The following is a 26,176-nucleotide window of genomic DNA, read 5'->3' as shown; positions in this document are numbered from 1 at the left end:
TCTAAGTCCTTCTGCATCCTACCTGTTTCCTCCACCAATCTTCATATCATCTGCAAACTTGACAACAAAGCCATCTATTCCATCATCTAAATCATTGATAGACAGCGTGAGAAGAAGCAGTCTCAACACTGACCCCTGCGGAACACCACTAGTCACTGACAGCCAACCATGCCAGTAACTTTCCTGTAATCCTTGGGGTCTGTTGATGATTGACGCAAAATGACTCATTGCACTTTATGTTTCAAGGTACCTAAGACAACTAAAGCTAATCTTTTAAAAATAAATCATCTTCTGCCTCTCTGCCTTGACAGTTCTGAATGGATCGCCTGGTTTCATCAATCTGTGTGATGCCCTCAATGCCTGGCAACTGGTGAGGGAGCTGAAACATGCCCTGGGTCTGCCTGCCGCCGCCTCCTTCAAGCACGTCAGCCCTGCAGGTAAGGACTGGAGAACCTTGGCTCATCATAAATGTGAGTTGTCGGTGCGAAGCGCAAGCCGGTAGGTACCGAATACACTCGGTGTGAATGGTGAGGTGCTGCCATGGCGATGTGTCTACGTCTCCACACCATTACTGACGTACACTTCCATTAAGCCTTGTGAGTCTCCAGAGCATGCAGCATTCAGCTGGATCCTTCATGTGAGGCCACTCTGTCCTTCACCTTCCTGTTGGTAATGGACCCTGGCACGAAGTTTGGGCTTGTTATTAGCTGAGTAACAATGCAGTATTTCTTAATCACTGGCAATTAACTTCATGTTATTTGTTCTTGTTGTACATTTTCCTTGTAGATTGTAAACATTACAATCTTTTCTCATGCCCTTAATCTAGTAGTCCTTATTTTACTTGGCCCGATTTGACCCGATCACTTTCTCCGATTGAACTTTCTTTGTATTGGTGATGCTGCTTGTGTGGGCCAGACTCCTGGTACCTCCCAGGCTCACCATTTCTGACCTTGTCCACAAGAGTTAGAGCCTGGAGTAGATTATCTGTCCATTCTGTTGACATGTTTCCTCAGCTCTCTTTCTCTGGACTAACCCCACATCTCAATATCTTGAATGTTCAAATACCTGTTGATTTTAGAACATAGAATAGTACGGCACAGTACAGGCCCTTCAGCCCACAGTGTTGTGCTGACCCTTAAACCCTGCCTACCATATAACCACCCTCCCCCTTATATTCCTCCATATACCTGTCTCTAGAACAAAAGGGAATTATAGAACAAAATTTTCATTTTGGGTATAAACAGTGACTTCCTTCAAAGTCCTCTTGGGTAGAAAATTCACCACCCCTTTGAAGAAATTTCTCATCATCTCAGTTCTATATGGCCTCCTTCAAATGTTGAGACTGTGATTTCTGAACCTGGGCTGTGGTTCCAAAGCCAGGGGAAACACGAGCTCCACTTCCTTTACAAACCCTGTTTCAGTGAAATTACCCATTCTTGTAACTTTTACAGGGTGGGGATTTTTGTTAAATGATTTTTACAGGTTAATGGTTTGGATATTTTGCAGCTAGCCTGTGTTTTGGTTCTGATTATTCTGTTCTGTTTTTGCTGATTTGCAAATTTGCAAGCATTTGTAGGGGTAAGGGGCTTGGGTGTGTTTGGTACATTGGTGCTGTAATGTTGCTGTTCTGCCACTAGGTGCCGCTGTTGGGGTGCCATTGACAGAGGAGGAAGCCAAGGTCTGTATGGTCTATGACAAGTTCAGTGATCTCACCCCTCTGGCCACAGCCTACGCCAGAGCCAGAGGTCAGTGCTCATTCTCCTTGCTGCTTCAAGTACCAGGAAAGAGAAATAATGCGACTTGATTGTGGAAAGAAATGATAACTCCTGTGACCGAGTCAGCCCCTTGAAGCTGTTCCGCAATTCCATACCCTTAAATGGCATTAGTCAAAACAGCAGAGCTGCCCAGTGCCCAGAGGGCGAATGCTGACACCTGAAGTGTTGGAGGGTGTCGTAGAGCATAGATCTGTATTGCACAGCAACAGACCTTCGGCTCTCAGTCTCTGTGCTGCCATCATTCAGAAACAATCCTTCTGCAGCATGCGCTCCACGTCCCTCCATCTCTAAAAGCTTCTTAAATGCTGCTGTCATACCTGCTTCCTCCACCACGACATCAGGTGGCCTGTTCTAGAACTGCCACACACTGTGTTTTAAAATAAAACTTAGCCCACACATCTCTCTTAAAACTTTACCCCTCCACTTTAAAGCAATGCCATCTTGTATTTGACATTTCTACGCCATGGAAGAGACTCTCATAGTTATTAACCCCCCCCCCCCCGTTGGCCTTTGCTGCAGAGCAAATGGCAGTTGATACTCTCTAGTCTTAGAGAATATCCAAGAGAATACTGTCCACCTGGCAGTTAATACTCTCTAGTCCAAGTGAATCCCCTACGACCAAGATCTGAGTTATTTCCCCTTTACTTAATGTTTCTCCAACCAAAGTATAAATTACCACCCTGTGTGCAGCAGCAACTAACTCCTTCAACTGTGACTTGTTGGTGAGGAGTTATGAACCCACCCCTGGGCCTGACCTATTCACCCACACACCCCTGGGCCTGACCCATTCACCCACACCTCACTCACACCCACACACCCCTGGGCCTGACCCATTTACCCACACCTCACTCACACCCACACACCCCTGGGCCTGACCCATTCACCCACACCTCACTCACACCCACACACCCCTGGGCCTGACCCATTCACCCACACCTCACTCACACCCACACAACCCTGGGCCTGACCCATTCACCCACACCTCACTCACACCCACACACCCCTGGGCCTGACCTCATCGCATTCGTGGCTGACGTCCCATTTGATCCCAGATTGCTCGCCTACTGTGCCTGACTCTTCCACTGCAATCCACACCCTTCTCCCTCCCCTCAACTTGTTGATTCTTTGAATAGTTTCAGAGAACAAAGATGCATGATTTCTGCTCTGGATGAACTGAACTAGTTTCTCTCCTTCACTGTCCCTTAAGCATCTTGAAGGATCTGCCCATTCCCCTATCTAGTGAATTTCTTTCTGATTGGTGGTGCAAGTCCTCCCCACTTTACAAAAGCCTGACCTTCGTAAAGCCAGTACACACGAACAAGTGTTTGGGAGACTGGCGGGACACGCGTGCCATTCACTGAGGGACTAATGCACCGTCTGCCGTGTGGGAATTCTGTTCTTGGCTGCATTTCCCACTTGCCAGCAGGCGGTGTTGCGAGTGGCTTGTGGGAATGGAACCTTGCTATGATCTGGGGCAGGGCTGTCACTCCCCCGGCTGTGGTTTGGAACAGAATCCCTCCCAAACTCTGGCGTTGTCTCCTGCAGGCGCTGACAGGATGTCGTCCTTTGGTGACTTTGTGGCTTTGTCAGATGCCTGCGATGTCCAGACCGCCCGGATAATCTCCCGAGAGGCAAGTCCAAGAAGGGGGCTGCTTTTAGTTTGCGGTAACAAATTCCAAAGCTTGTTTTGAGTGTTGAAAAGTGGGCGTTGTGCAGCAAAAGAAAACCATCATCAGCTGTGTGCTTTTATGCAGGACAGGGCATTGCATTTTGTACAGAGGTGCATGTATACAGAGCATCACACACAAAATGCTGGAGGAACTCAGCCGGTCAATAGAAATGAATAAATGGTTGATGTTTTGGGTCGAGGCCCTTTGTCAGGCCTGGATTGGAAGCGGATAAATGCCAGAATAAGAAGGTGGGTGGTGTGGAGGGAGTACAAGCTAGAAAGTGATAGGTGAAGCCAGTGGCAGGCGGGGGGAAGGGAGGATTGAAGTAAGAAGCTGGGATGTGATAGGTGGGAAAGGTAAAGGGCTGGAGAAGAAGGAATCTGATAGGAGAGAAGAATGGACCATTGGAGAAAGGAAAGGAGGATGGGACCCAGGTGAAAGTGTTGGGCAGGTGTGGAGAAGGGGTATGAGGCTAGAGTGGGGAATAGAAGGTGGGGGGAGATAAATTTCCAGAAGTTGGAGAAATTGATGTTTGTGCCATCAGATTGGGGGCTTTCCAGACAGAATACAGGTGTTCCAGACAGGTGTTGCTCCTCCAGCCTGAGAGAGCCCTCGCTGTGGCAGACGCTTGCAAAATGTCCCACAGTACTGTGAAGTGTGCAGTGTGGAGCAGATATGGGTGTTGCTACATCATATTACAGCAGCTCAAAGGCCAGTGGGCTACAGTGATGCCTACCCATTCCATCTCTAATAAGGGAGGGTCTAACCACATCGTGTAGGCATTGAATGGCATTGCTGGGCCCAAGCCATCTAATAAGGGAGGTTTAACTGCGTTGTGTAGACATTGAACGGCTGGGCCTTTGCCATCAGGTGTTAACAGATACACGTCGGCTTCATGTGTCAGGATAAAATTTAGTGTGTTGTTGGTTCCAATGACCAGCTTAGCCCGTGGATGTGCCAGGGCAAGTGTTGCTGTGCTTCCAGTGCCAACAAAGCTTGCCTATAGGTTACTAGCCCCCACCCATCGTGTTTGGAATGTGGGGGGAGTCTGGCGCGCCCAAGGGAAACCCAGGGGAAAAGGCAAGCTCCTTCCAGCCAGCATTGGGAATCGAACCCAGATTGCTAACCCTGGAAAGCGTTAGTTACTGTGCCACCTGGTGGGGGGGGTGGGGCAGCGACATTAACCAGAACCCCAGCTGAAGCATCTCCGTAAATACTGTGGCTGCAAGCAGTTCAGAGACTGGGCGTTGCTGGTGAGTGACTCGCCTGATAGTAAAAGTCTTTCTGTCATCTACGAGGCACAGGTCAGGAGTGCGGTGGGCTATCAGTGCCAGCCTGGGTGCAGCCCTGACCTGATTGCCTCTCCCCCATCCACTGTAAACATTCATTACCCCTGGATTCAGCATGCAGTGTAGTTGCTTGCCCAGGCTACTCTGCCTTCTAGACCCATTGCTGCTACCTCCAAGGAGGAGGCCGATATCTGTAGGCTTCAGTCCACCCTGACTTGAAAAGATACCATCGCCTCTGGGTGTAAATGCTGGGGCTCCTTTCCCCATTTCCACTGTGCAAGCACCTTCACCAGAAAGTCTGCAGTGCTTCAAGATGTTGGCCTTCTCTGGGGCAGCTGAGGATCAGTGTTAAATTGCCAGTGATTCCCTCATCCAGAAAAGATATGTAAGAATTTTAAATAAACGTGAAGAAGTAAAAATATTATAAAGGACTCTGGTCAAAAGGTTTAGCTTTTCCTGTCTAGTTACGAGTGTTTTGTTAATCTGGGTTTCAATGCCTTATTATCCTGCCACGCCACTTTCGTTGATGTCTGCAGTTCCCCAGATCTGAGGAGTTAAACCCTCAGATTGAATTTCCTCTCCTTGCTGTTTTTAACTAGTGTCATACTTCACATCACGGCATCAACGTCCATCTCTCAGCTGATCTGTTCTCCAGCCTCTCTGTGTCTCTTTGCATTTTATTGTAGCTATATAACATTTATTCTCTAATTTACACCGTTCCGAAGTTCTTGCACAGGGTAAACTTGCCTTCGAATCTTTGCGGAGCCCCTCTGATCAGTCGTGCATGCAGCCGCGGGTCCTACCTCTGATTGTTTCTAGAACATTTGTCACCACCAAGGTTAACCTGACCTGGATTTGCTGGGTTTACCCTCGGATCCAACCGAAGTGCCAAGCTGGCAGTTCTCTTGTCTGAGGCCCTGTGGTGTGGACATTTTGGAGGGTTGTAACCAATACAGTCTGTCGTTAACCTAGAATGCACCCCATCTAGACAGGGTTATTCACCCTGTCTGTTAGTACAGCAGCTTGTCCAGAACCTTCTCTTCCTCAATTCTTAACCCATCTAAGTCCTTGACTGCCTCTGAGCTCTATCTCTGCTGGTGACGTTCACTCACTTTCTCGGCAGTGTTCTGTCTCCATGAGTTAAGTCTCTCTTCTCACCTCCTCCCCTTGTCCCCTGCTGAATACGGAGCTCAGAGGGACGAGATCCCCTTGTATGTTTGCCACACTCGTCTTTTCCTTTCAGGTCTTATTGTGCCCTGTGAGTGGAGCGCAGTGGGAAAGGGGAGGCGATAGGGAGTTGCATTTCCGTGTTTGAAAACTCGGGAAGTAGTAAATGTTGACAGTAGGGATGTGGCCGCAGAGGCTTCCTGCAGCTTCTCTGAGGGTGTCCGTTTTGCAGGTGTCAGACGGAATCATTGCTCCAGATTACGAGCCGGAGGCCTTGGAAATCCTGTCCAAGAAGAAAAACGGGAACTATTGTGTCATACGGGTAAGTGAATTACGCAGGCCCGTCAGCTCTGACCTAGCTTGCTCGCTCACTGGTCTTCAGGGGCTGTGGAGCGTGGACGTGGACGGTCTGTTATTTACACTGGGGTCTCCCCTCTTCATGTTGTTAATGTGCTATTGAGTGGCAGAGGTTGGTTCTCTGTCTAGGGTTTGCTGAGGGAGGGGGGTATCTTTCATAGCCTTTTATCCCTACTCTTGGACCCCACCCCATGAGTGTATTCTGGTGCAGGCAAACCCTTTAATCGTTTGGGCTAACTGCCTGGCCACACACGTCCTGTGTGTTCACGTGCCAGGAGGTTTAGCAAACACGTACACCGACGTTAAGACTGCATCACTCGTAACCGTGTCAGAGGAGGTGGTTTAGGAACAAACTGTACCCAGATACGGACACTGCTTCTCTTTTCTTAGATGGACCCAGAGTACGAACCAGACGAGCTCGAAACCCGGACTATCTTCGGATTGCACCTGGCCCAGAAGAGGAACAATGCACCCATCGATCGCCTGCTGCTCAAAAACCAGGTCACCTCGTCCACAGATGTAAGTGGTTAGAAGCTTTCCTTTTGATGGGAGATCACAGGGCTGCTGAGACCTTGGGTTTGGCATCTCACCCAGTGCATACCCTCCCAGCCAGGGACCTGTGCTCGAGTTTCCGGAACGCTCCTCTGAAACTGTTAACTCAGCTCAGGGTAATCGACCGACAGGGCGAAACTCTGCATTTTGGAAATCTGGGCCAGTAAAAGCATAAAATTGTGGGAAAGCTTGGCAGCTCAGGAATGACACAAAAGATTGTCGGCCTGGCCTGCCGAGAATATTTCCAGCAACTCTTGTTGCAATTTCCTGGCTGCTCCTCGAATCCTGAGTTGAATGGGGTCATCCAACAGAAATTATCTTTTTGGAAATCAGGACAAAATGAGCGAGATTGTGTGCTGGCAATTAAGCCTGCATGACGTGGCAAGTGAGGAGAGGTTGGCTGACTGTTCCTGATTACGTTCCTTCCTGGACACACCGAAGGTTACAAAGAGGGCCTCTTAACTGTAATGCATGCATTGCCGAAGGGCTGCTTGTTCTTACTCAGTTGCTCCTTTGATTAGCAGGAGTGCAGGGGTGAGAATCTGTTTAAGCTGCTTTTGTAACTGGACCCCTTTGGACTAGAGCCTAGTGCTGTTGCCGGACGAGCGTTCGGTCTTATCCCCTGACCAGCCTGAAGTCGACCAGGTGTATAATCTCATCTTTGGCTCCTGTTTCAAAAGGGTTCCTGTCACAAGCAGGCAACCATGAAGTTGTCTGCAGGGTCATGAGCTGGCCTTTAGCCAGTGGGGGTGCCCTGATGTCAGAAGGTGATCCCTGTGCCCCCTCTCCCTGGTTGTTCCAGTGGTGCTTTCCAGATCCAAGGCCTGGCTTCTGATGCCCGTCTGCAGTGGGGCATTATTTCAGCAGGGAATACCACATCCGACGACTATATTGTAAGATGCGGGATCAGAGAGATGCCATCCTGCACGGCCAAAGCTTGGTTCGGTTCGAAGTCTGTTTTAGCAGGCAGAGGGCATCTCGAGGGGTTGGGTCTGTTGTGGGGAAGTCCATCATCTTAGTGGCCTCTCTTGCTCAAATCACCCAGCCTCTGATTGCCCTTGGCATCCTCCAGACTAATGCAACTGTCTTCAGGGACCGTGGGTCCCTCATAAGCAGGGGCAGTAGCCTTCCATTGGTTATTTCACTGGCATTCGCCGAACCCCCTCCCCCACCCTTTCCTCTGTCTCCCCTCTCACTCCCGCCCACACTCACTCTCTTCCTCTGTCATCACAGCTGCCGGAGTCTGCCCTGCGTGACCTGATCGTGGCCAGCCTCGCGGTGAAGTACACGCAGTCCAACTCCGTGTGTTACGCCAAGGGCGGTCAGGTGAGTAGGTGGTCCTCGCCTTCCAGCTGCTGGGGAGGGGAGGGGGTGCTCGGGTGGTGAGCTGCAGAAGAAGCAGTCGGCCAGGTATGTCAGCCGTCCAGGCAGGACCTGAATGCATCGCCCAGTCTCGGTGACGCCCGTTAGCACTTAACAGCAACTAATCTGTCTGCGTGCTTCCTCGTGGCGCCCCGATCTCTTTTCCTCAAAGGGCTGAGATGTTGAGTGCTGGGCACTGGAGTGTCAGGGACAGTCTCTAAGCTATTGAGAGTATCTTCGAAAGGTGATGCCTCAAAAATATAGCATCCATTTTTAATGCCCTGCTCCCCCACCGCCCGAGCTACGCCCTCTCCTCGTTATCAGGGAGGCGATGCAGGAGTCTGAAGTCACACGGTCAACCTTTGAGGAAAAGCTTCTTCCCCTCCGCCATCAAATTTCTGAACAGACAGTAGACCCATGAACACAACCTGGCTACTTTTGCTCTTTTTGTATATATATTTCCAGTATATTTTATGTACTTCACGGTGTAGCTGTCACAGAACAACATGAGTCAGGGATAATGAACCTGACTCTGACTGGAACCCGTTTGCTGCCTGCCCACCTACACACACAATCCTGTGGTTCAACTTGCCTGGTGACCAGATGTCAGCCCCTTCCTGCCAGAGCTGCTCTTTTGGAATAAATGTGGGAGATTTCGGAGGGAGTATGTTCAGGCTTAGCAGGAAGGGGTAGGGTGATGATGGAGACTGGGGACGCTTACCCCCACCACCCATGGAATTGGCTGTTTCTGCTAAAACCGTCCTCCTCCTCTTCCTCGGACTGGTGTCCTGTGGACCTCTGGGTGCCCACAGAAGCTGAGGGTGAACAGGTCCAAAGGTCTTAAAGCTGGAAAGATATACATAGAAAACCAACAGCACAATACAGGCCCTTCGGCCCACAATGCTGTGCCAAACATGTCCTTTCCTTAGAAATTACCTAGGGTTACTCATGGCCCTCTATTTTTCTAAGCTCCACGTACCTGTCCAGGAGTCTCTTAAAGGACCCTATCGTATTCGCCTCCACCTCCGTCATCAACAGCCCATTCCACGCACTCACCACTCTCTGAATAAAGAACTTACCCCTGACATCTCCTCTGTACCTACTTCCAAGCACCTTAAAACTGTGCCCTCTCGTGCTAGCCATTTCAGCCCTGGGAAAAAGCCTCTGACTATCCACACGATCAAATTCCTTTCACCTTATACACCTCTGTCGGGTCACCTCTCATCCTCCGTTGCTCCAAGGAGAAAAGGCCAAATTCACTCAACTTGTTCTCATAAGGCCTGCTCCACAATCCAGGCAACATCCTTGTAAATCTCCTCTACAACCTCTCTATGATTTCCACATCCTTCCTACAGTGAGGCGACCAGAACTGAGCACAGTACTCCAAGTGGGGTCTGACCAGGGTCCTATATAGCTGCAACATTACCTCTCGGCTCCTAAACTCATTCCCATGATTGATGAAGGCCAATACACTGTACGCCTTCTTAACCACAGAGTCAACCTGCGCAGCTAAGATTTTCCATTATTCTGTTAGTCCTGCCTTCCCCTGATTTTCCTGAGTCCTCCATCATGTTTCCTCCCTGATTACCAAGTATCCTTTCCTCCAGGGTACCCCCCCCCCCCCACCCCCACAGCCTGCTGGCCATGGATTCAGATTCCCATTCAGTTTAATTTATCACTGAATCGTATAGTGAAGTATGTCATATGCCTTAATCCAGTTATGTGCTGGAGGCAGCCCGTAAGCGTCGTCACACATTCTAGCACCAACACTGCACGTAGTCATCAGAACAACACAAGCAACAGCGACAAAAATAGAACAATTGCAATAAAAGGCCATTTCTCCCTCCCACCCCCTACTTGCGCACCACTGCTCCTCGGCATTCCAGTACCATTGCTCCAGTCTGATCCCGTTCTGGTGCTGTACTGCTGTCTCCCCTCCCACTGGGACCACCGTCACTGACCTTCACCAGGGCAAGAGAGGCACGACCAGCTCACTTCTGGGGTATTGGTGATATCCCATTGTGAACGTGGCGGATGGGATTTGCAACTTCGAAGAAGGGGATCAAACTGAACACAAGAAGTAACAAATCGTCAGCAAGGAAACAAGCCTCCTTCCTTTCTCCTACTGTTGGAGCCTGATAGTTTTCTCAAGAATGAGTCATAAAATTTGTTGCTTATGATCATTGTAAGAACAAGGAGAAACAACAAGAGACCAAAGAAAAGAACAGACTAAAAAGTAGTCAAGGTCTTCTCACCCTCTGACTAGAGAACTAAATTCCGTTCAGAACGAGCATTAAAATGATCAAGTAGTCTGACACTTGCTATTGTGAACTTTTAAGTTTCTAGAAAAGTACAGAGCATGATTACTAGGAAGTTCACCGAGCATTTTCATGTATGTAGAACAAACTACAATCAAGAACAGGAAAACTAAACGATTAGAAAAGTAACAATTCTACACCCTGATCCAGCACCCTCTCGCTCTCTGAGCCATGCACACAGACAGTTCTTCACTTCCAGGTCAGGCCTGCAGGCTTTGTCCATCAAATGCGACTTCTGGGCTTCCTTTTCCTGAGAGCTGCAGGAGTAACTGAGTGCCCCACAAGTTTGGGGGACTCGCATAGTGTGAGCTCTAACGAGGGGACATGAGGGGAGTGATTGTGTATCAAATGGCTCTTTGAAATTAAGTCTGTACTTCTGTGATGGAAGGGGCGGAGAGATTGGAACGACTGGAAGGGGCGGAGGTGGTGGGCATTGAGTATCTGCCGGCTTTGTAGGTACTTGTTCCCTCACTGGTTTCTCGGCTGCTCTCCGCAGGTTCTGGGCATCGGTGCAGGTCAACAGTCTCGCATTCACTGCACCAGGCTGGCAGGGGACAAGACCGACCTCTGGTGGCTACGTCACCACCCAAGGGTGCTGGCCATGAAGTTCAAAGCGGGCACCAAGCGGGCTGAGATTGCCAATGCCATCGATCAATATGTGGGCGGGCTAATAGAGGTAAAGTGAAACCCGATGCCCATGCAGTCCCCCGTCCGGGAGAAGCAGTGTTGCGGTCATCGAGCTAGAAACTCCTGGGAGCTTTGGAAGCTGGTATTCCCCGAGACTCGGAGAAAAGGCTACCTCTGTCTGCGTGTCCTTCATGTACAAAACCCATCTGTCCTTGATCCAGTGGGTCTGTGTGAACCTGTAAATTACTGTGCCATTCCTTGCTACTTTCTGGCCCCCCATGTGTTGATCCAGTTACCTCTGTAGGGTATCAGTCGATGTGTTGAACATAGCCCACTTGAGTCAACTTGGCCTTTATTTGCGATCACACTACTTAAACATATATGTGACCCACTGATTGCTAGCAGAGTCATAATTTCATTTTATTTAGACACAGCATAGTAACAGGCCTTTTCAATCTCTCTGATTAAATCCATGTGATGTTTTAGCCTGCAGACTCATCCTCGTTTGGAATGTGGAGGAAATGCACATGGCTACAGGGAGAACGTAGAAACTCCTTCCAGACTAAACTCCGGTTGCTGGCATTGTGATAGTTATTCCAACTGCTGCGTTACTGGGGTGCTGCCACTTTCCCAACTTATCCCTCACATTAAATCACAAGACTTTAGTTACTGAGTGGCCAGACTCATAGCAACATGTTTATAGTCTTGGCAGAGTTCTGAACTCGGGGACACTCCTTGTGATGGTCTTGAACTGTCTTCCTCAGGATCTCTTCATTCTTGCCCAAGCCCAGTACTTATTCTGAAATCAATCATTTAAAGTTGTCTCTCGTCCAAAATCTGGGTGAACAAAACATCTATTTTCATTGTCAGGCTTGAGTTCTCAGACGTTCTTATCTTGTCCATACTGTTTCCCATGGCCAGTTCGCGTAGCTAGAAAGTTTAGTCTATGCTATGCCTGCAGTAGATGGCAATCACAAACCTCTTCATTGTACGACTTAGTCCTGTGGTTCTTTGCCTCTTTCTCTCCCTACCCCACGTCTGAATGTCTTGTGTGCTCCCAGAGTCTGTTGGGATACGACCTCTTGTGTCTGGCTGCACGTTAAAAAAAATATGCTACTCGTGAATCACTTGTCACTCCATCATGACTCTGCGCCCCTTTTGAGCCTCCTGTGACGTTAATGCAGTACAAAGGCCAGCTTCTGCTAAGTGGGTTGGCATGGAAACCAGTGTATGAGTTCAGAGATGACCATTTTGTCCGGACAGGCCAGTCGGCTTGGATTCGGACCCGCCGGAGGCGCGGCTGGTTGTTCGGTGTGCATTTGTCATTCCCAGAGCTGATCGCGTGTTCTCTTGTGGCACCCCCCAGGCTGCGGAGCTGCCCAAGTGGCAGGAGATGTTCGAGGAGCCTCCTGAGCCGCTGTCGGAGATCGAGCGCAGGAACTGGATCTCCAAGCTGAGAGGTGTTGCTCTGAGCTCTGATGCATTTTTCCCTTTCCGGGACAACGTTGAGCGGGCCAAGAAGGTGAGTGCTGCTCCCCTGCCTTTAAATGCAGGGACACCATGTGGCATGCACTGGGCTTTTAGACCATTACGGCACAGTACAGGCTCTTCAGCCTTTCATCCTACTGTAAGATCAATCTAACCCTTCCCTCCATTCTTCTATCATCCATTAATATTGTAAATGCCCTAAAGTATCTGCCTCTGCCACTGCCTGTGAGAGGGCATTCCAGGCACCCAGCACTGTGTGTGTGTAAAAGTTTAGCTGTGACATCCCCCATGTACTCTCCTCTAATCACCTTAAAATTGTGCCCTCTTATATTAGTCATTTCTGCCCTGGGAAAGAATCTCTGGCTGTCAACTCGATCTCTGCCTCTCATCCAAAGAGAAGAGCGCTTCCTCCTTTCTCCTTCTCCTCGTAAGACATGCTTTCTAGTCCGGGCAGTGTCCTGGTAAATCTCTGCACCCTCTCAAGCTTCCACGTTCTTCCTATAATGAGGCGACCGGAACGGAACGATATTCACAGGGTGAAAGAGAATTGATGGTACGCTTGCCAAAATGCTGGTGGTTTTCTGGTAGTGCTGAAGGTGAACCAGTCTGCAATTCCAAGCATCCTATAGCAGGTTGACACTTGGGATCAGTGTCCCTGGCAGGTACCTGCACGGACCTCCCTTGGGGCAGTGTGTGTGGGGTGGTAGGCAGCCTTGGGGATCTCGGTGTTCCCTGGATCTCCATCGTATCACTGTTCACTATCGGAGGACCTTGGGGCAGAAGACAAACCAGAAAAGTTCTAGCTAGTAAGTTGGTCAAAAAAGAAAAAAATATTCAAGATCAGCTTTATTTATCCCATGTACAGTGAAGCATTGAGTTGTTTGTGTCAAATCAGATCAGCGAGGATTGTGCTGGGCTGTGACTGGACTGGAGGATTGGGCCACAATTCTGGCAACAACGTGGCTTGCTCACCACGTACGCCTTTGAAGTGTGGGAGGTGACTGGAGCACCCGGAGAAAAACCACACGGTCACGGGGAGCATGTAGAAACGTGGCAGAATTCGAACCCATGTCTGTGGTTGTTGGCGCTGTAATCATGTTCCGCTATGCTATCGTTCTGGTTAAGTGGTGAGAAATGTTGGCGTTGAGGAGGACAGGGTTGTAGAAAGTTGACGCGCAAGTTCTGCAAGTGATGGGAAGGCAAGAGGTGTGCCGGCTGGCCTTTGTTCGTGCAAAAGGATTTCAGTAAAATAGAGTTGTCTTGTTTGAATTAGGATCCAGGACCCTGGTGAGACAACATCTGGAATCGTGTGGGAGGGTGGAATATACACAGAGAGTGCTGAAAAGTAATTGCTATTATAGTCACATGGGCTGAGATAGTTAAAACTGTCTGCATGCCTTCCAGATAGATCATTCCAGACACACATACGTAGAGGTACGCTGATCTGATTTGACCCAAGGTTCACTAGGCTGATTCGCACACAGAAAGACGTTTTCTCTGAGGAGAGATCAATTAGATTGGGCCTGTACTGCTTCAGTTTAAAAGTGTTAGAGGTGGCTTCAATGAAACATACAAAATATTTGCAGGATGCGCATGTGGAAGATGCTTCCAAGGTTGGGTATCAGAAACCAGGAGATTATCAAAGAATGTGGTTGACCTTTAGAATAGTTGTAGAAGAAATTTCTATTTTCTTTGTATTCTGTACCCAGGAGGGCTGTGGAGATTCAGTCACTGTCATTGATGAAATATTGACTATATATACCCCTCCGTAGCTGCTACCTGATCTGCTGAGTGTTCCCAGCATTTTGTCTGTGTTGCATGTTATATGTCTTGTGTCAGTGACACTGTTCATTCCAAGTTCCAGCAAATTTCAGCAAGTCTTCATTTTTTTGTGAGATGATCCCTTTTCCTAGGTCCACCAGCTAAAAAGACATTTTTTTAATATTGCGATGCACACTGCAAGTAGTTCTCTGGTTATGCTTTCACCAGCACTCAAGAATACATGTCCTTTATGAAACGACCTCCTTGCAGTGAAGCCTTACCTACCATTTTCCTTCCAAAATGCTTTGTTAATCTACAAGGTGTCCCCAACAAAAGGTCACCCATGTTTTGCCAAGCAGCAATAGTTAAGGCATTTGAAATGTCCCTTTCTATGCCTCGCCAATGGGAAAGATTACTTGCTCGCTTTAGCCAGTATGAAGTCTTGCATCCACCTTTATAGCTTGCTTTCTTTCTTGAGCCACTTACTATTGTCAAAAAAGTTGGATATTTCACACAGTCATTTAAGTCATTATTGTGCATTGTAAACAGTTCAGTTCCAAACACTAATTCCTGTGCTACCTTGTTGGTGCTAAACTTTAAAGTGATCTGTTTATCTCTATCAAACTCATGAGCTCTTCGTGTGATAGATCTTAATGGAACCCTTTCTGGAAATCGAAATATTCTATTTTATTTTTAATTAGAGATGAAGTGTTGATCAGACTCTGGTCCAATGAGCCATGCTCTCCAGCTGCAAGAAAAAGTTGTGAATTCTTTCAATTGTCTGGTTTTCTTCAATAATTACTCATAAAATGTGATGTCATCTTCATCTAAGGCAAAATAACAGACACACTAACAACATGCAAACAATTGTACTTTCCGTTGATACTGAGTACACCATTTAAACAATCAGTCTAGGTTTAAAAATGTATGTGAATCCCTGGGGTTAATGCCTTGTACAAAAACTATTTGGAGTTGGGTGTTCCAGTCAGTTTGGAAGTGTGGGTTGTAGTGGTCCTGCCCAATTTGGGAAAAACAGTCAGAGCCTCCTCTTTGCAAGAAAGATTTGTTTAGGTGCACCATGTCTTGATCAAAACAACTTTCAGAGGACCTGAGAAGAATTGTAGAGATGCAAAGACCCAATGTTCAGTCTACAGTAAGAGAAATTGTCTGCAAAGATGGCACCTGGAGTTCAACGTGCAATGCTGAAGGAGGTGAAAAAGAACCCAAGGGTAACAGCAAAAGACCTGCTAAAAGTGTCGGTTCACGTGTCCACCATAAGAAAAACACTGAACAAGAATGGTGTTTGTGGAAGGACACCATGGAGGAAACCACTGCTCTCCCAAAAAAAAGTGTTGCTGCGCATCTCAAATTTGCAAAAGGCCGCCTGGGTGTCCCACAGCACTTCTGGGACAACGTTCTGTGGACAGATGAGACAAAGGTTGAACTTTTTGGCAGAAATGCATATTGCTATGTTTGGAAGGAAAAGGGTACTGCACACCAGCACCACCATCTCAACCAAACTCTGAATTATGGTGGATGGAGCATCATGGTTTGGGGCTGCTTTTCTGCCTCAAGGCCTGGACAGCCTGCAGTCGTTGAGGGAATGATGAATTCAAAATTGTATCAAGACATTTTACAGGAAAATGTCAGGGCAGTGGTCCATCACCTGAAGCTTAATAGAAGTTGGATGATGCAGTAAGACAATGATCCGAACCACAACAGTAAATGGTTTAACAAGAAGAAAATTCCTGTTCTGAACTGGCCAAATCAGAGTCCCGACTTTAACCCAATTCAGATAACGTGGCATGAGCTGAAGAGGACTATTCGTGCAAGGTATCCCAGAAATAATGATGAACTGAAAGGCTCATATGGAGGAATGTTCTGAAATTCCTTCTCACCATTGTGCAAGTCTGACCAGCAGCTACAGGAAATGTTTGCTGGAGGCTATTGCTGCTGATTAAATACAAGGGTTCACATACTTTTTCTAGCCTGGACTGTGAATGATTGAACAATGTGTTCAATAAAAGAGCACAATTGTTTTCTGCTTATAGTTTAGGCAGATTGTGTTTGACCATTAAATGAAGATCAGACCACATTTTATGAGTAATTAATGCAGAAAACCAGGTAATTGCAAAGGGTTGACAAACCTTGCAATGTATTTAACCTTTAGCTTAATCACAGACACGGTGGAGATGTGTTTCTACCAAAGGGAGTCCTTCCTTCCGCTAGCCTGCAGGTCATCCTTGGGCAAGGTGTAGCACCTACATATCTGTCGCCTCCTACCACCCCAGTGATCAGGGACAGGTGAAGCCATGGGAGAGGGTAGGTGGTCGTGTGAGCAGCTGGTGCATATCGCAACTCCTGGTTATGCGACCACTGACGCCAGGCAGATGGGTATTGATAATGTCTGGGATCACCTGTTTTGTAAAGACGCTGCCCAGAAGAAGGCAATGGCAAACCACTTTAGAAGAATTTGCCAAGAACGATCAGGGTCATGGAAAGACCACAATCACCCACGTCATACAACACAGCACAGGATGATGATGAATCACAGGCCAATTTTCAATGACTATTTAACTAGCCGGTATATTTTTGGACTGTGAGAGGAAACACCCAGGGGAGACCCATATGGTAGCGAGGAGGCAGAATGTAGGGATAGCACTAGAATTGATTGTCCGAACTCCGTCCTGAGCAGTGATAGCATCGCGCTAACCAGTACGCTACTGTGGCCCCTAATTGAGGTCTAATCAGAGTCCTAGATTACAGAAACGACCCTTCAGCCCACCATGCTGTATTAATCTACTCTTGGCCCACTTTACCAGCACTTTGTTCATTTCCTGCTGACTTTGTGATTTCAAGTGTTGCTTAAGTACTGGGCGAGTCCTGGACTCTACCATCCACTCCAGTAGTGCTTTTCTGACCCCAAACTTAATCAGATATCTTCTGAATCTCTTACCCTTGCGTTTTAAACATTTCCGTTGTTATGCAATTCTCTTATACAACTATTAACAGCAAACACATCACTGATTATTTTTTTTCTCCTTTCCAGAGTGGCGTGGATTTTATCGCTGCCCCATCGGGGTCGGCAGCTGACAAGTTGGTGATAGAAGCGTGCGAGCAGCTGGGTATAACTCTGTTCCACACTAACCTCCGACTCTTCCACCATTAGGTGGTTTGCCCTCTCTTGCCATCCCACCAGTGGCCTGCAGCAGTGTGGTGATGTTTCTGCTGCCATCTTGATGTTGGAAATTATTCTCTGAGATCAAGCTATAAATAAATCTGGCCAACACCTTTGGATTACTTTGAGAACTGGTGTCATGCAGCAGTGATTGGAGAGTTCAAAGTCTCATCTGTAGCTATTTCTTGTTAATTCTCCCTCCAACCCATTCCAAGTGCAGGTATTCGGATTTATCTGTCACCTATAGTGTTTGTGTTAATAATCAACTCACCTAAGGATGTGACCTCCAGCCCCAGGATTCATGGCCTTAAGAGGTCCAGAATTTGCCACTCATCCTTTGTACTCGCTGACCTGGGAAGGTCACTAGCTTCATGCCCTCTGCGCGTGTGGACTTCCGACCTGGGATTGGCCAGCCTAGGTTTACTGTTCAAACACGAGGAAATCTGCAGATGCTGGAAATTCAAACAACACACACAAAGTGCTGGTGGACACAGCAGGCCAGGCAGCATTTTGTGTGTGTTGTTTGGGTTTACTGTTGTCCGTTCTCTGCTGTCACTGACCTCGGATTGCTTCTCTTCAGTGTGGTTCGCACGGATTCTGCCCCGTGACTACGTTTACTGTCCTGACCTAAACAGAAACCCCAACTCCCCTGCACTGTCCCCAGGACCTACTAAAACACAACTAATTCTGAGCCGCGACCTTGACAGATATCTTAACTGGAAGAGCAATTAATCCCACTCCACCTTTGGCCAAGCTAATAGTCAGTCTTGACTACTGGGGGAAAGTACTTGGGCACTTGTACTCGGGCAAAGTTCTCTGGATCAGAGAGGTTTGCAGCAGCTGAGGCAAAAAAGGCCTGCGTTGGTTTGAGAAGCAGCTAGATACAGTTACAGGAGGGTGGAAACAACAAAAGATTGGGTGAAGAGGAGTGGCACATTATTCTCAAGGACCTGTTCTAGCATGGACTCTCTGGGCTGAATGGCTTTATGTGCTGCAGGAATTGCCCTTCACCGGTTACTCTGAATTTGCCCTCCTAGCTCAGAAATACCACACTGCTCTCTGTGGTGTTTAAAAGTTTTATTAAAACAAGGTTCATCTCTCCATTGTCAGAAAAGCAGTCACTTATAAAAACAGTCACTGATCCCAGAAAATATACGAGCAAAGAATTAAATTCTTCCGGCAGCAGTTGTATCCTTGATTATTCAAGAGTATAAGAGTAAAGAAACTAACAACACTGCATTTGGGGGGGGGGGGGGGGGGGAGGAGAGAAATACTGATAAATAGCAGCTGGTTGAGTTATACAATTACAACTTTGATCACTTGACACTTAGGGAAGGGGGGAGTCCTGTGGTATTTGAAGAGAAGGCAGTGTCTTTATTAGCAATCCATGTGTAGCTTATAAAGGCCCAGTCTCTTTAGTGGGTTGCTGGATGGATTTTCTTCATTGTAGTCACAGGTTATAGGCCAACTTGTAATTTCTTCACTAGGTCTCTGGTTGCCATTGGCGCTTGCTGCTGTTCACTCACCGGTGAGGCTGTGGCCGGACAGTTTGGAAGAAGCGGAGAGGTTGAGAGTGCGAAAGCTGGGAGAGCGTAGATGGGCGGGCGAGGGCAGCTCGTGTCCAATGCCTGCAACTCTGCTCTCACCGTCTGCCGCCTCACTCCAAGCCCTGGGAGTCGGCCAGCACATCCCTCGGGCCACCACATTCCACTGGGCAGTGCACATACTGAGTTGGGGTGGGGGGGGAGAGAAGGAATGATAACACATGGTTAGAAACTGGCCGCCACTCTTCAGCATTTAAATTATTGTCATATGCACAAGCAAAAGCTTCCTTACTGCAGTATTCACACTGAAGTCAAAATTAAACAAATTGCTATTTTTTTTAAACAAGGAAGAATTCAACTAGGACAAAAGAAAAAGTATTTCGTGCAAAGTGACTGTTAGATGCTAATACTTTTACAATCCAATGATTCTTCGGAAGACATGAGGAGCTGGGAACAAAAGAAAAGGCAAAGGGGAAAGCAGTCGTGGCCATCAAGTTCTCAGACTAGAGACAAGTGGTGTGACACCTGCTACTGAAAATGAAGGAGCTTCTTAAAAAACTACAGAAGCAACTATTGTATTTACTGGAAACCACTGAAAATTATGTGTATATAGAGGGGATTTTTGATGAGAGGTATATATATTTCCACTGACGTCAGGTAAGACTAAAGAACATGGGTTAAGGGGAAAGGGGAAACATTTAAGGGAAACACGAGGGATAACTTGCTTACCAAGGGTTAAACAAGCTTCCAACAGAGTGGTGGATTTGGGTTTAGTTTCAACATTTAAGAGAAATTTGGATAGGTACATGGATGGGGGGGTTGTGTGGTCTGGATACAGGTCAATAGACCAGGCAGATTAATAGTTCTACACTGTAACCCTCAGACTTCTGCCCTCTGAGCTGTACTCACCCTTGGCCTGTTGGTAGTCGGTTTGCGTCCCTCTCCCGTCGCGTCAAGTTTGGGTCTTCGGCAGTTGTCGCAGCGCCAGCCCTGAAAGCAAAGACGTGTGAGAGCAGCAAATGATACTTCAAACGTGTCACCGACATCTCAGGGTGCTTGGTTCAAATGGTGTGACACCACTGACCAATGGAGAGAATGGGGCATAAGGAAAGAGTTTGTAGCCAGGAGAAAGGGTGAGGTTCAGGGAGTCTGAGGCGGGAGCATTCATCTCTTTCCACACCCTCCTGGCACAGGTGAACACCCTCATCTCCCTGTTGCAGAAAGTGAGCAATAGGAAGTTTCAGAGCTAGTAGACACTAGTTTAAAAAACAATGACATTCAGTGTTTGAGAAGAGTGAACTTGGAATCATTAACAGCTCGGTGTCAATCCTGGCCCCGCTGTGTTCCTGTCGCTATAGGTGCATTCTAGCACTGTAGGGCTCGTCCATGGCTGACAATTACAGCGGAGACCTGAGGTAGGGTGTGGAGAGCGGTGCAGAATGCTCATGTTCCCTGCTTGTTCAAATCGTGCATTCTCATGCGTGGTGAACGACGGTGAAAACGCAGGGCCCTCTGCAGCAATGCTTGCTGGAGACGAGGGTATTGCAGTGGGGGTTCGGTTTCCTACGAGTTCACAGAAGCATTCCCTTAAGCAGTGGTCACAACCCCAGGATTTACAGCTAATGCTGTTTTATTAGGAATGCAGCTCCCAATGTAATTTAGGGGACATGGACAAAACACAATCCCACTAAAAGAACTATATCAGTAATTTCCACATTTGCAAAAGGAATGTTTTCCAGGGATATACTGACACTTGTAAATGGGTATTTAGTGTCTTACATGTAGAAATGGTACGCCATCCATTATAATATGAAATACAATATCCAAAAATATGAAACAAAGGCATAATTGCAAAATCCTTACATAGATTCTAAATCGAGGAATGACCTTATTTGCTGCTCGTGTTCCCTAGATTACGAGGGCAGCTGCATTCCAAAAGAACTGCATCAGCACAAAACCTCTGGGCGTCCCAAGGCGCAGTAGGAATGCAAGCTCTCTCTTTAAAGTTGGAACTGTGCTTCAGCTTGACCTCCCTTACAGCAGCCTCGAACCCTCCCTTCTGCCTACGATCAGCACTGCACAAGAGTTCTGCAGTTTCCTGACTCTATTGCAATCCCCGGTGCTCCTAACCAGACAAGTATTTTTCTAAGAATTGTTTCAAGTGAAAACGGGAGTGAAGAATTTAGTTGGAACTTTTACATCCTTACTTTAAGCAAGTTTTCAGCCTGGATTGTGTGCTCCATCTAAGGCTGGAGTTGGACATGAACAGAGTGTTGTAGAATGTTGAAGTGGGGTCAATTTGTCAATTTTTTTTTTATCAGTTTCCTGCTTATGGTACTAGTGGGAATCACCCCCTTTGTTCTGCCCCTCTGAAACACAAATTTACCAGGCAAGGTTGGATCTGAATGAATTTCACCTTGGACCCTTTCAGTTACTGGGAGAGGACTGTGGCAAACTACTGAGGCAGATTGCAGAGGAATAGTAATCACTCAAAAGAGTGGGTGTTGAACTAAAGTACCTGGTGTCCTCCTAAGCAGGTGCATGAGCAAATGGCACCCAGGTACTCCTTCTGCCACTGTTCGCCCACGTTGTACATGTTCCCTTGATCGTAACATGATGCTTCATCTGTGTAATAAACAAATACAACATTTTGACACAGTGCCACGTAGCCAAGAGTGTTCAGGATGTATGCTAGATTAAAGGTTCTCCTGAATTAAGAAATGGGAGGGGGTATCAAGGATCTCGTGTAAAGCCACAACCTGCTTAGACTAAGTTGGTGTGAGTGGGGTGCAGTAGCTTGGATGGGTTCCTCAATTCGTAAGGCGATAGGGTCAGTAAGGTAGGCTGGGTTTCAGTGCCAGCGTTTTTGATGTGAACATAGGGGCAGAATCAACTCTGGCAAAGTTGAAAGTGGTGGGCAGAGGGAGACATCTGGGGCATGTGTGCAAAGTGGGAGTTCAGCCTTGCTCATGAGATACATGCAATATAACACCTGTGGTTTTTGGAGTATAATGCTTTGCTTTGATCTCAACGGTGCAGATTAGATTAGCCATTGTCTGGGCATCTCCATGTTGAGCAGTTTGCCATCATGGCACAGGTAGGACTGGACACCCCATGCCAGAACATTTTGACCTGGGTGACCACATCCGCCATGGGTGCACGTGATTCCTGCTACTGATTGAACCTAACGGTCAAGGGGAAGCTGTTAGAAGACAGACAAGAACATTTGTCCAAGAACTTACGTGGTTCGCATTTATATTCTCCCTTCCTGTTGCCCAGACAAGTGCAGCTGACCATTTGTCCATTTTCATCCCGTCGATCCCATTTGTCCCCCACTTTGTAGTTGTTGCCACCATCATGACACCATTCTAGACAGGAGAGGTTTTGAAGGCAACGGTTAATCACATGACCCACGCAAGCAAATGACAATCCACAATCAGTACCCCTTTAGCAGACCATCCCTTCACTCCCACTTTGCCTTCTAGCTAACTATGGCCATGGTAGTTATGCAAGGCTATTCATAGCTGCCTAATCAGCACAAGCGACCAAATTATGCATTGTTTGTAGAAAATGTGGAGCAGGAGAGAGACCAGTACTGACAGTAATATCCAGTTGGCTGCCTCAAGTCTCCTGGGCTCAATCCCAGAATGGGCCATTGTACTCTGTGCAATAATGGGTGCACAAAATACAAAATAGTCTGACCAGAACAACTGTTCTAATATCCTCATCGGTCATTAAACTAGTTCCACTCCCCTTGCTTTTCTTTTGTGGTAATGCCATCTCTTCAATGAATTTAATCCAATTTCCTTCTGATGTCCTGATTGATGAATGTACCATTATACTGGATCACAAAAATATCCACCACAGCTGATTTAGTTTGTTTTTGAATTGGTTTGGGACTCTCGCCAGTGGAAACTGTCCATTCATTGAAGCCAGGCAGACTAGAACAGCTCTGGTATGTCTCCCACCCCTTTTTAACCTCATTGCTCATACTAAATCTGCACTTCCTCTGTTCCTTAGGTGTAACGACACAATACCGCATCTGAGGGCAAATCACTAATGTGGAAAGGTTCAGTGTAACCTTCACGAACCCCGGGTAAATTTTACAAATTCTAAAAGCCACTGAAAGTCACTCAGCAGACTCATGTAACTGCCCTTGTAAAAAGCAACATATCTTAAGATGCACTTCAATACATGTCCTCAGACTCGAGACAAGGTAGTTCACGTGTATCCTGAATTCCAGCTGGAGTTCATTCCAGAACAGTGTGTAGTGATAGATTTTGGAAGGTGGAATTTGAAGGCAGAGTACAGGACTACTGTCAGGATTCTTAGTAGAAGGGATCGTGGCATCCACATTCATCGATCCCTCAAAGTCGCTGCACAAGATAGAACAGGAGCAATGATATGGGATACAAATTATAATGAGAGGGAAAAGACATGTCAAAGGGGCAATGAAATGATAGTGATGGGGGATTTCGATAGGCAGGTAGGTTGGGAAAATCAGTTTGGTGCTGAATCCCCAGAGAGAGCATTTGTAGAATGCCTACTAGATGGGTTTTTAGTGCAGCTTGTGGTTGTGCCCACTAGGGGACCGGGCATTGTATAATGAAACCGGATCTGATTATGGAGTTTAAGGCAAAGGAATCCCTAGGAGGCAGTGATCTTAATATGATAGAATTCACCCTGCAAGTTTGTAAGGGAGAAGCTAAAGCAGATGTATCAGTATTATAGATGAGTAAAGGGGATTACAGAAGCATGAGTGAGGAGCTGGCCAAAGTTGATTGGAAGGGATGACAGCAGAACAGCAATAGCTGAGATTTCTGGGAACAATTCAGAAGGCACAGGATAGATACGCCTCACAGATGTTTTCTAAAGAGAGGATGATGCAACCAAGTGTATTAAGGGAAATCAAAGACAACACAAAAGCAAAAGAGAGGACATATAACAGAGCAAAAATAGTGGGAAGTTAGAGGATTGAGAAGGCAACTGATAAAGCCATAAGGAGGGAAAAGTTGAAATATGAAGGTAAGCTGGCCAATGATATCAAAGAGAAAACCAAGAGGTAATTTCAGATATGAAGAGTAAAATAGAGACGAGAGGACCACTGGAAAAACATGCTGGGGAGGTTCTAATGGTGGACAAACTGAATAAATAGTTTGCAACAGTCTTCTGGAAGACACTAGCAGTATGCTGGATATTTGAGAAGTGACTGCAGTTGCTATCACTAGGGTGCTTGGGAAACTGAAAGGTCTGAAGGTAGAATGGGAAATTGCAAATCTCACTCCACTCTTCAAGAAGGGAGGGAGGCAGAAGGAAGGAAACTATAAGCTAGTTAACCTGACATCAGTGTCGGGAGTCAACCATCAAGGATGACATCACAGGATATTTGGAGGCACATGGTTAAGAAAAAAAGGCCAAATTTAGCATGGTTTCCTTAGAAAATCTTGCTTGACAAATCTTTTGGAATTCTTTTAAGGAAATACCAAGCAGAATAGACGAAGGAGAATTGGTGGATGTGTGTACTTGGATTTTCAGAAGGCCTTTGACAAGGTGCTGTACATAAGGCTGTTTAACAAGGTAAGAGCCCATGGTGTTACAGGAAAGATACTAGAATGGATAGAGGATTCATTGATTGGCTGGAGGCAAAGAGTGGGAGTAAAGGGAACCTTTGCTGATTGGGTGCCACAGGGGTCGATACTGGGATAATTTCTTTTTATGTTCTATGTCAATAATTTGGATGACGGAATTGATGGCTTTGTGGCCAAGTTTGCAGATGATACAAAGATAGGTGGAGGGGCAGGTATAGTGCCTTGAAAAAGTATCCAGTCCGCACAACTATTTTCAGATTTTACTATCTCATTTTCTCAATATAAAATATATTAAAGTAGGATTTTTGAGCAAATCTATAAAATGTGCATCATGACAAATCAAAAGAAAAATTCCAAAACCTGTCAACAATTTACTACAAATTAAAAACCAAAATTGTGAGACTGCAAAAGTATTCATCTCTTTTGTAGTTACTACGCTGACCTTCCTCAGGTGCTATATATTATCTTACCAACTAAATATGAAACCACAGCCCCTCTAAACTTAATTGCTGAAGAAGAAAGGCACTTGTAAGAGAGGCTCCGACTCCAACAATCATTGAGTGAGTTGCAGAAGTTTGTGGCTCCAAACTCTCCAAGGCCTTGCACTAATAGGTTTTTTATGGAAGAGTGACAAGGAGAAAATCCTATTTAAAAAAAAATAAGCACATCCTTGCCTGTAGCGGCTTTGCAAAGCATCACTTAGAAGATGCTGTAAAAATGTGGAAGAAGGGCTTGTGGTCAGTTGAAACTAAACTGGAACTTTTTTGGCCTTTAACAGTAAGGAGTATGTGTGGTGTAAATCTAATACTACGAATCACCCAGGGAACACCATCCCTACTGGTAAGTATGGTGGAGGTAGCATCATGCTATTGGGATGTTTTTTTAGCAGCAGAGACTGGAAATCTGGTCAGGATTGATGGGAAAATAAATGCTGCTAAATACAGAGAGATCCTGGATAAAAACCTGCTAGCCTCTGCCAAAAAGCTTAAACTGGGGAGGAAGTTTGTCTTTCAGTAGGCCAACGACCCAAAGCACATTGCCAGAGCAACCAAGGAGTGGCTTTAAATTTTTTTAAATGATGTTAAAGAGTCCTGATCTTCAATCAAACATCTCTGGCAAGACCTGAAGACTGCTGTCCTCCACGGCTCCCCAACTGATCTGGCATAACTTGAGCAAACACGAGGAAATCTGCAGACGCTTGAAATTCAAACAACACACACAAAATGCTGGTGGAACACAGCAGGCCAGGCAGCATCTATAAGGAGAAGCACTGTCAACGTTTCGGGCCGAGACCCTTCGTCAGGTCCTGCCTGGCCTGCTGTGTTCCACCAGCATTTTGTGTGTGTTGTGGCATAACTTGAGCAATTTTGCAATAAGAAATGGGCAAATCTTGCTCCATCACACTGTGCAAAGCTAATAAAGATTTAATCCAAAAGGACTGTAATAGCTGTGAGAGGAAGTTCAACTAAGTGCTGAGCACAGTGGATTGTTTTTTTTAAG

At 46.7% G+C, this 26,176-nt stretch overlaps 2 protein-coding genes across 3 annotated transcripts in view; one reads left to right on the top strand and one right to left on the bottom strand.

Annotated features, from left to right (window-relative positions):
* atic (5-aminoimidazole-4-carboxamide ribonucleotide formyltransferase/IMP cyclohydrolase) overlaps positions 1 to 18,815 on the top strand; it is a 39,473-nt gene extending 20,658 nt beyond the window's left edge. The window contains exons 8-16 of the mRNA XM_059967352.1: positions 312 to 437; positions 1,638 to 1,745; positions 3,321 to 3,406; positions 6,134 to 6,223; positions 6,649 to 6,777; positions 8,044 to 8,136; positions 10,987 to 11,166; positions 12,484 to 12,639; positions 17,416 to 18,815. Of these exons, the coding sequence (XP_059823335.1) occupies positions 312 to 437; positions 1,638 to 1,745; positions 3,321 to 3,406; positions 6,134 to 6,223; positions 6,649 to 6,777; positions 8,044 to 8,136; positions 10,987 to 11,166; positions 12,484 to 12,639; positions 17,416 to 17,535 (1,088 nt within the window). The 3' untranslated portion in view covers positions 17,536 to 18,815. The remainder of the gene's footprint in view (positions 1 to 311; positions 438 to 1,637; positions 1,746 to 3,320; positions 3,407 to 6,133; positions 6,224 to 6,648; positions 6,778 to 8,043; positions 8,137 to 10,986; positions 11,167 to 12,483; positions 12,640 to 17,415) is intronic.
* The window catches only part of LOC132392859 (fibronectin-like), a 96,060-nt gene continuing 88,490 nt past the window's right edge, over positions 18,607 to 26,176 (bottom strand). For both annotated transcript variants that reach the window (XM_059967350.1, XM_059967351.1), the window contains 4 exons: positions 22,331 to 22,456; positions 21,607 to 21,713; positions 19,998 to 20,078; positions 18,607 to 19,270 (listed from right to left, as the gene is read on the bottom strand). In XM_059967350.1, the coding sequence (XP_059823333.1) occupies positions 19,202 to 19,270; positions 19,998 to 20,078; positions 21,607 to 21,713; positions 22,331 to 22,456 (383 nt within the window). In that variant the 3' untranslated portion in view covers positions 18,607 to 19,201. The remainder of the gene's footprint in view (positions 19,271 to 19,997; positions 20,079 to 21,606; positions 21,714 to 22,330; positions 22,457 to 26,176) is intronic.

This window comes from Hypanus sabinus, chromosome 4 (assembly GCF_030144855.1).
Source record: "Hypanus sabinus isolate sHypSab1 chromosome 4, sHypSab1.hap1, whole genome shotgun sequence".
Classification (NCBI taxonomy): Eukaryota; Metazoa; Chordata; class Chondrichthyes; order Myliobatiformes; family Dasyatidae; genus Hypanus; species Hypanus sabinus.
This window is presented reverse-complemented; position numbering and strand designations above follow the sequence as displayed.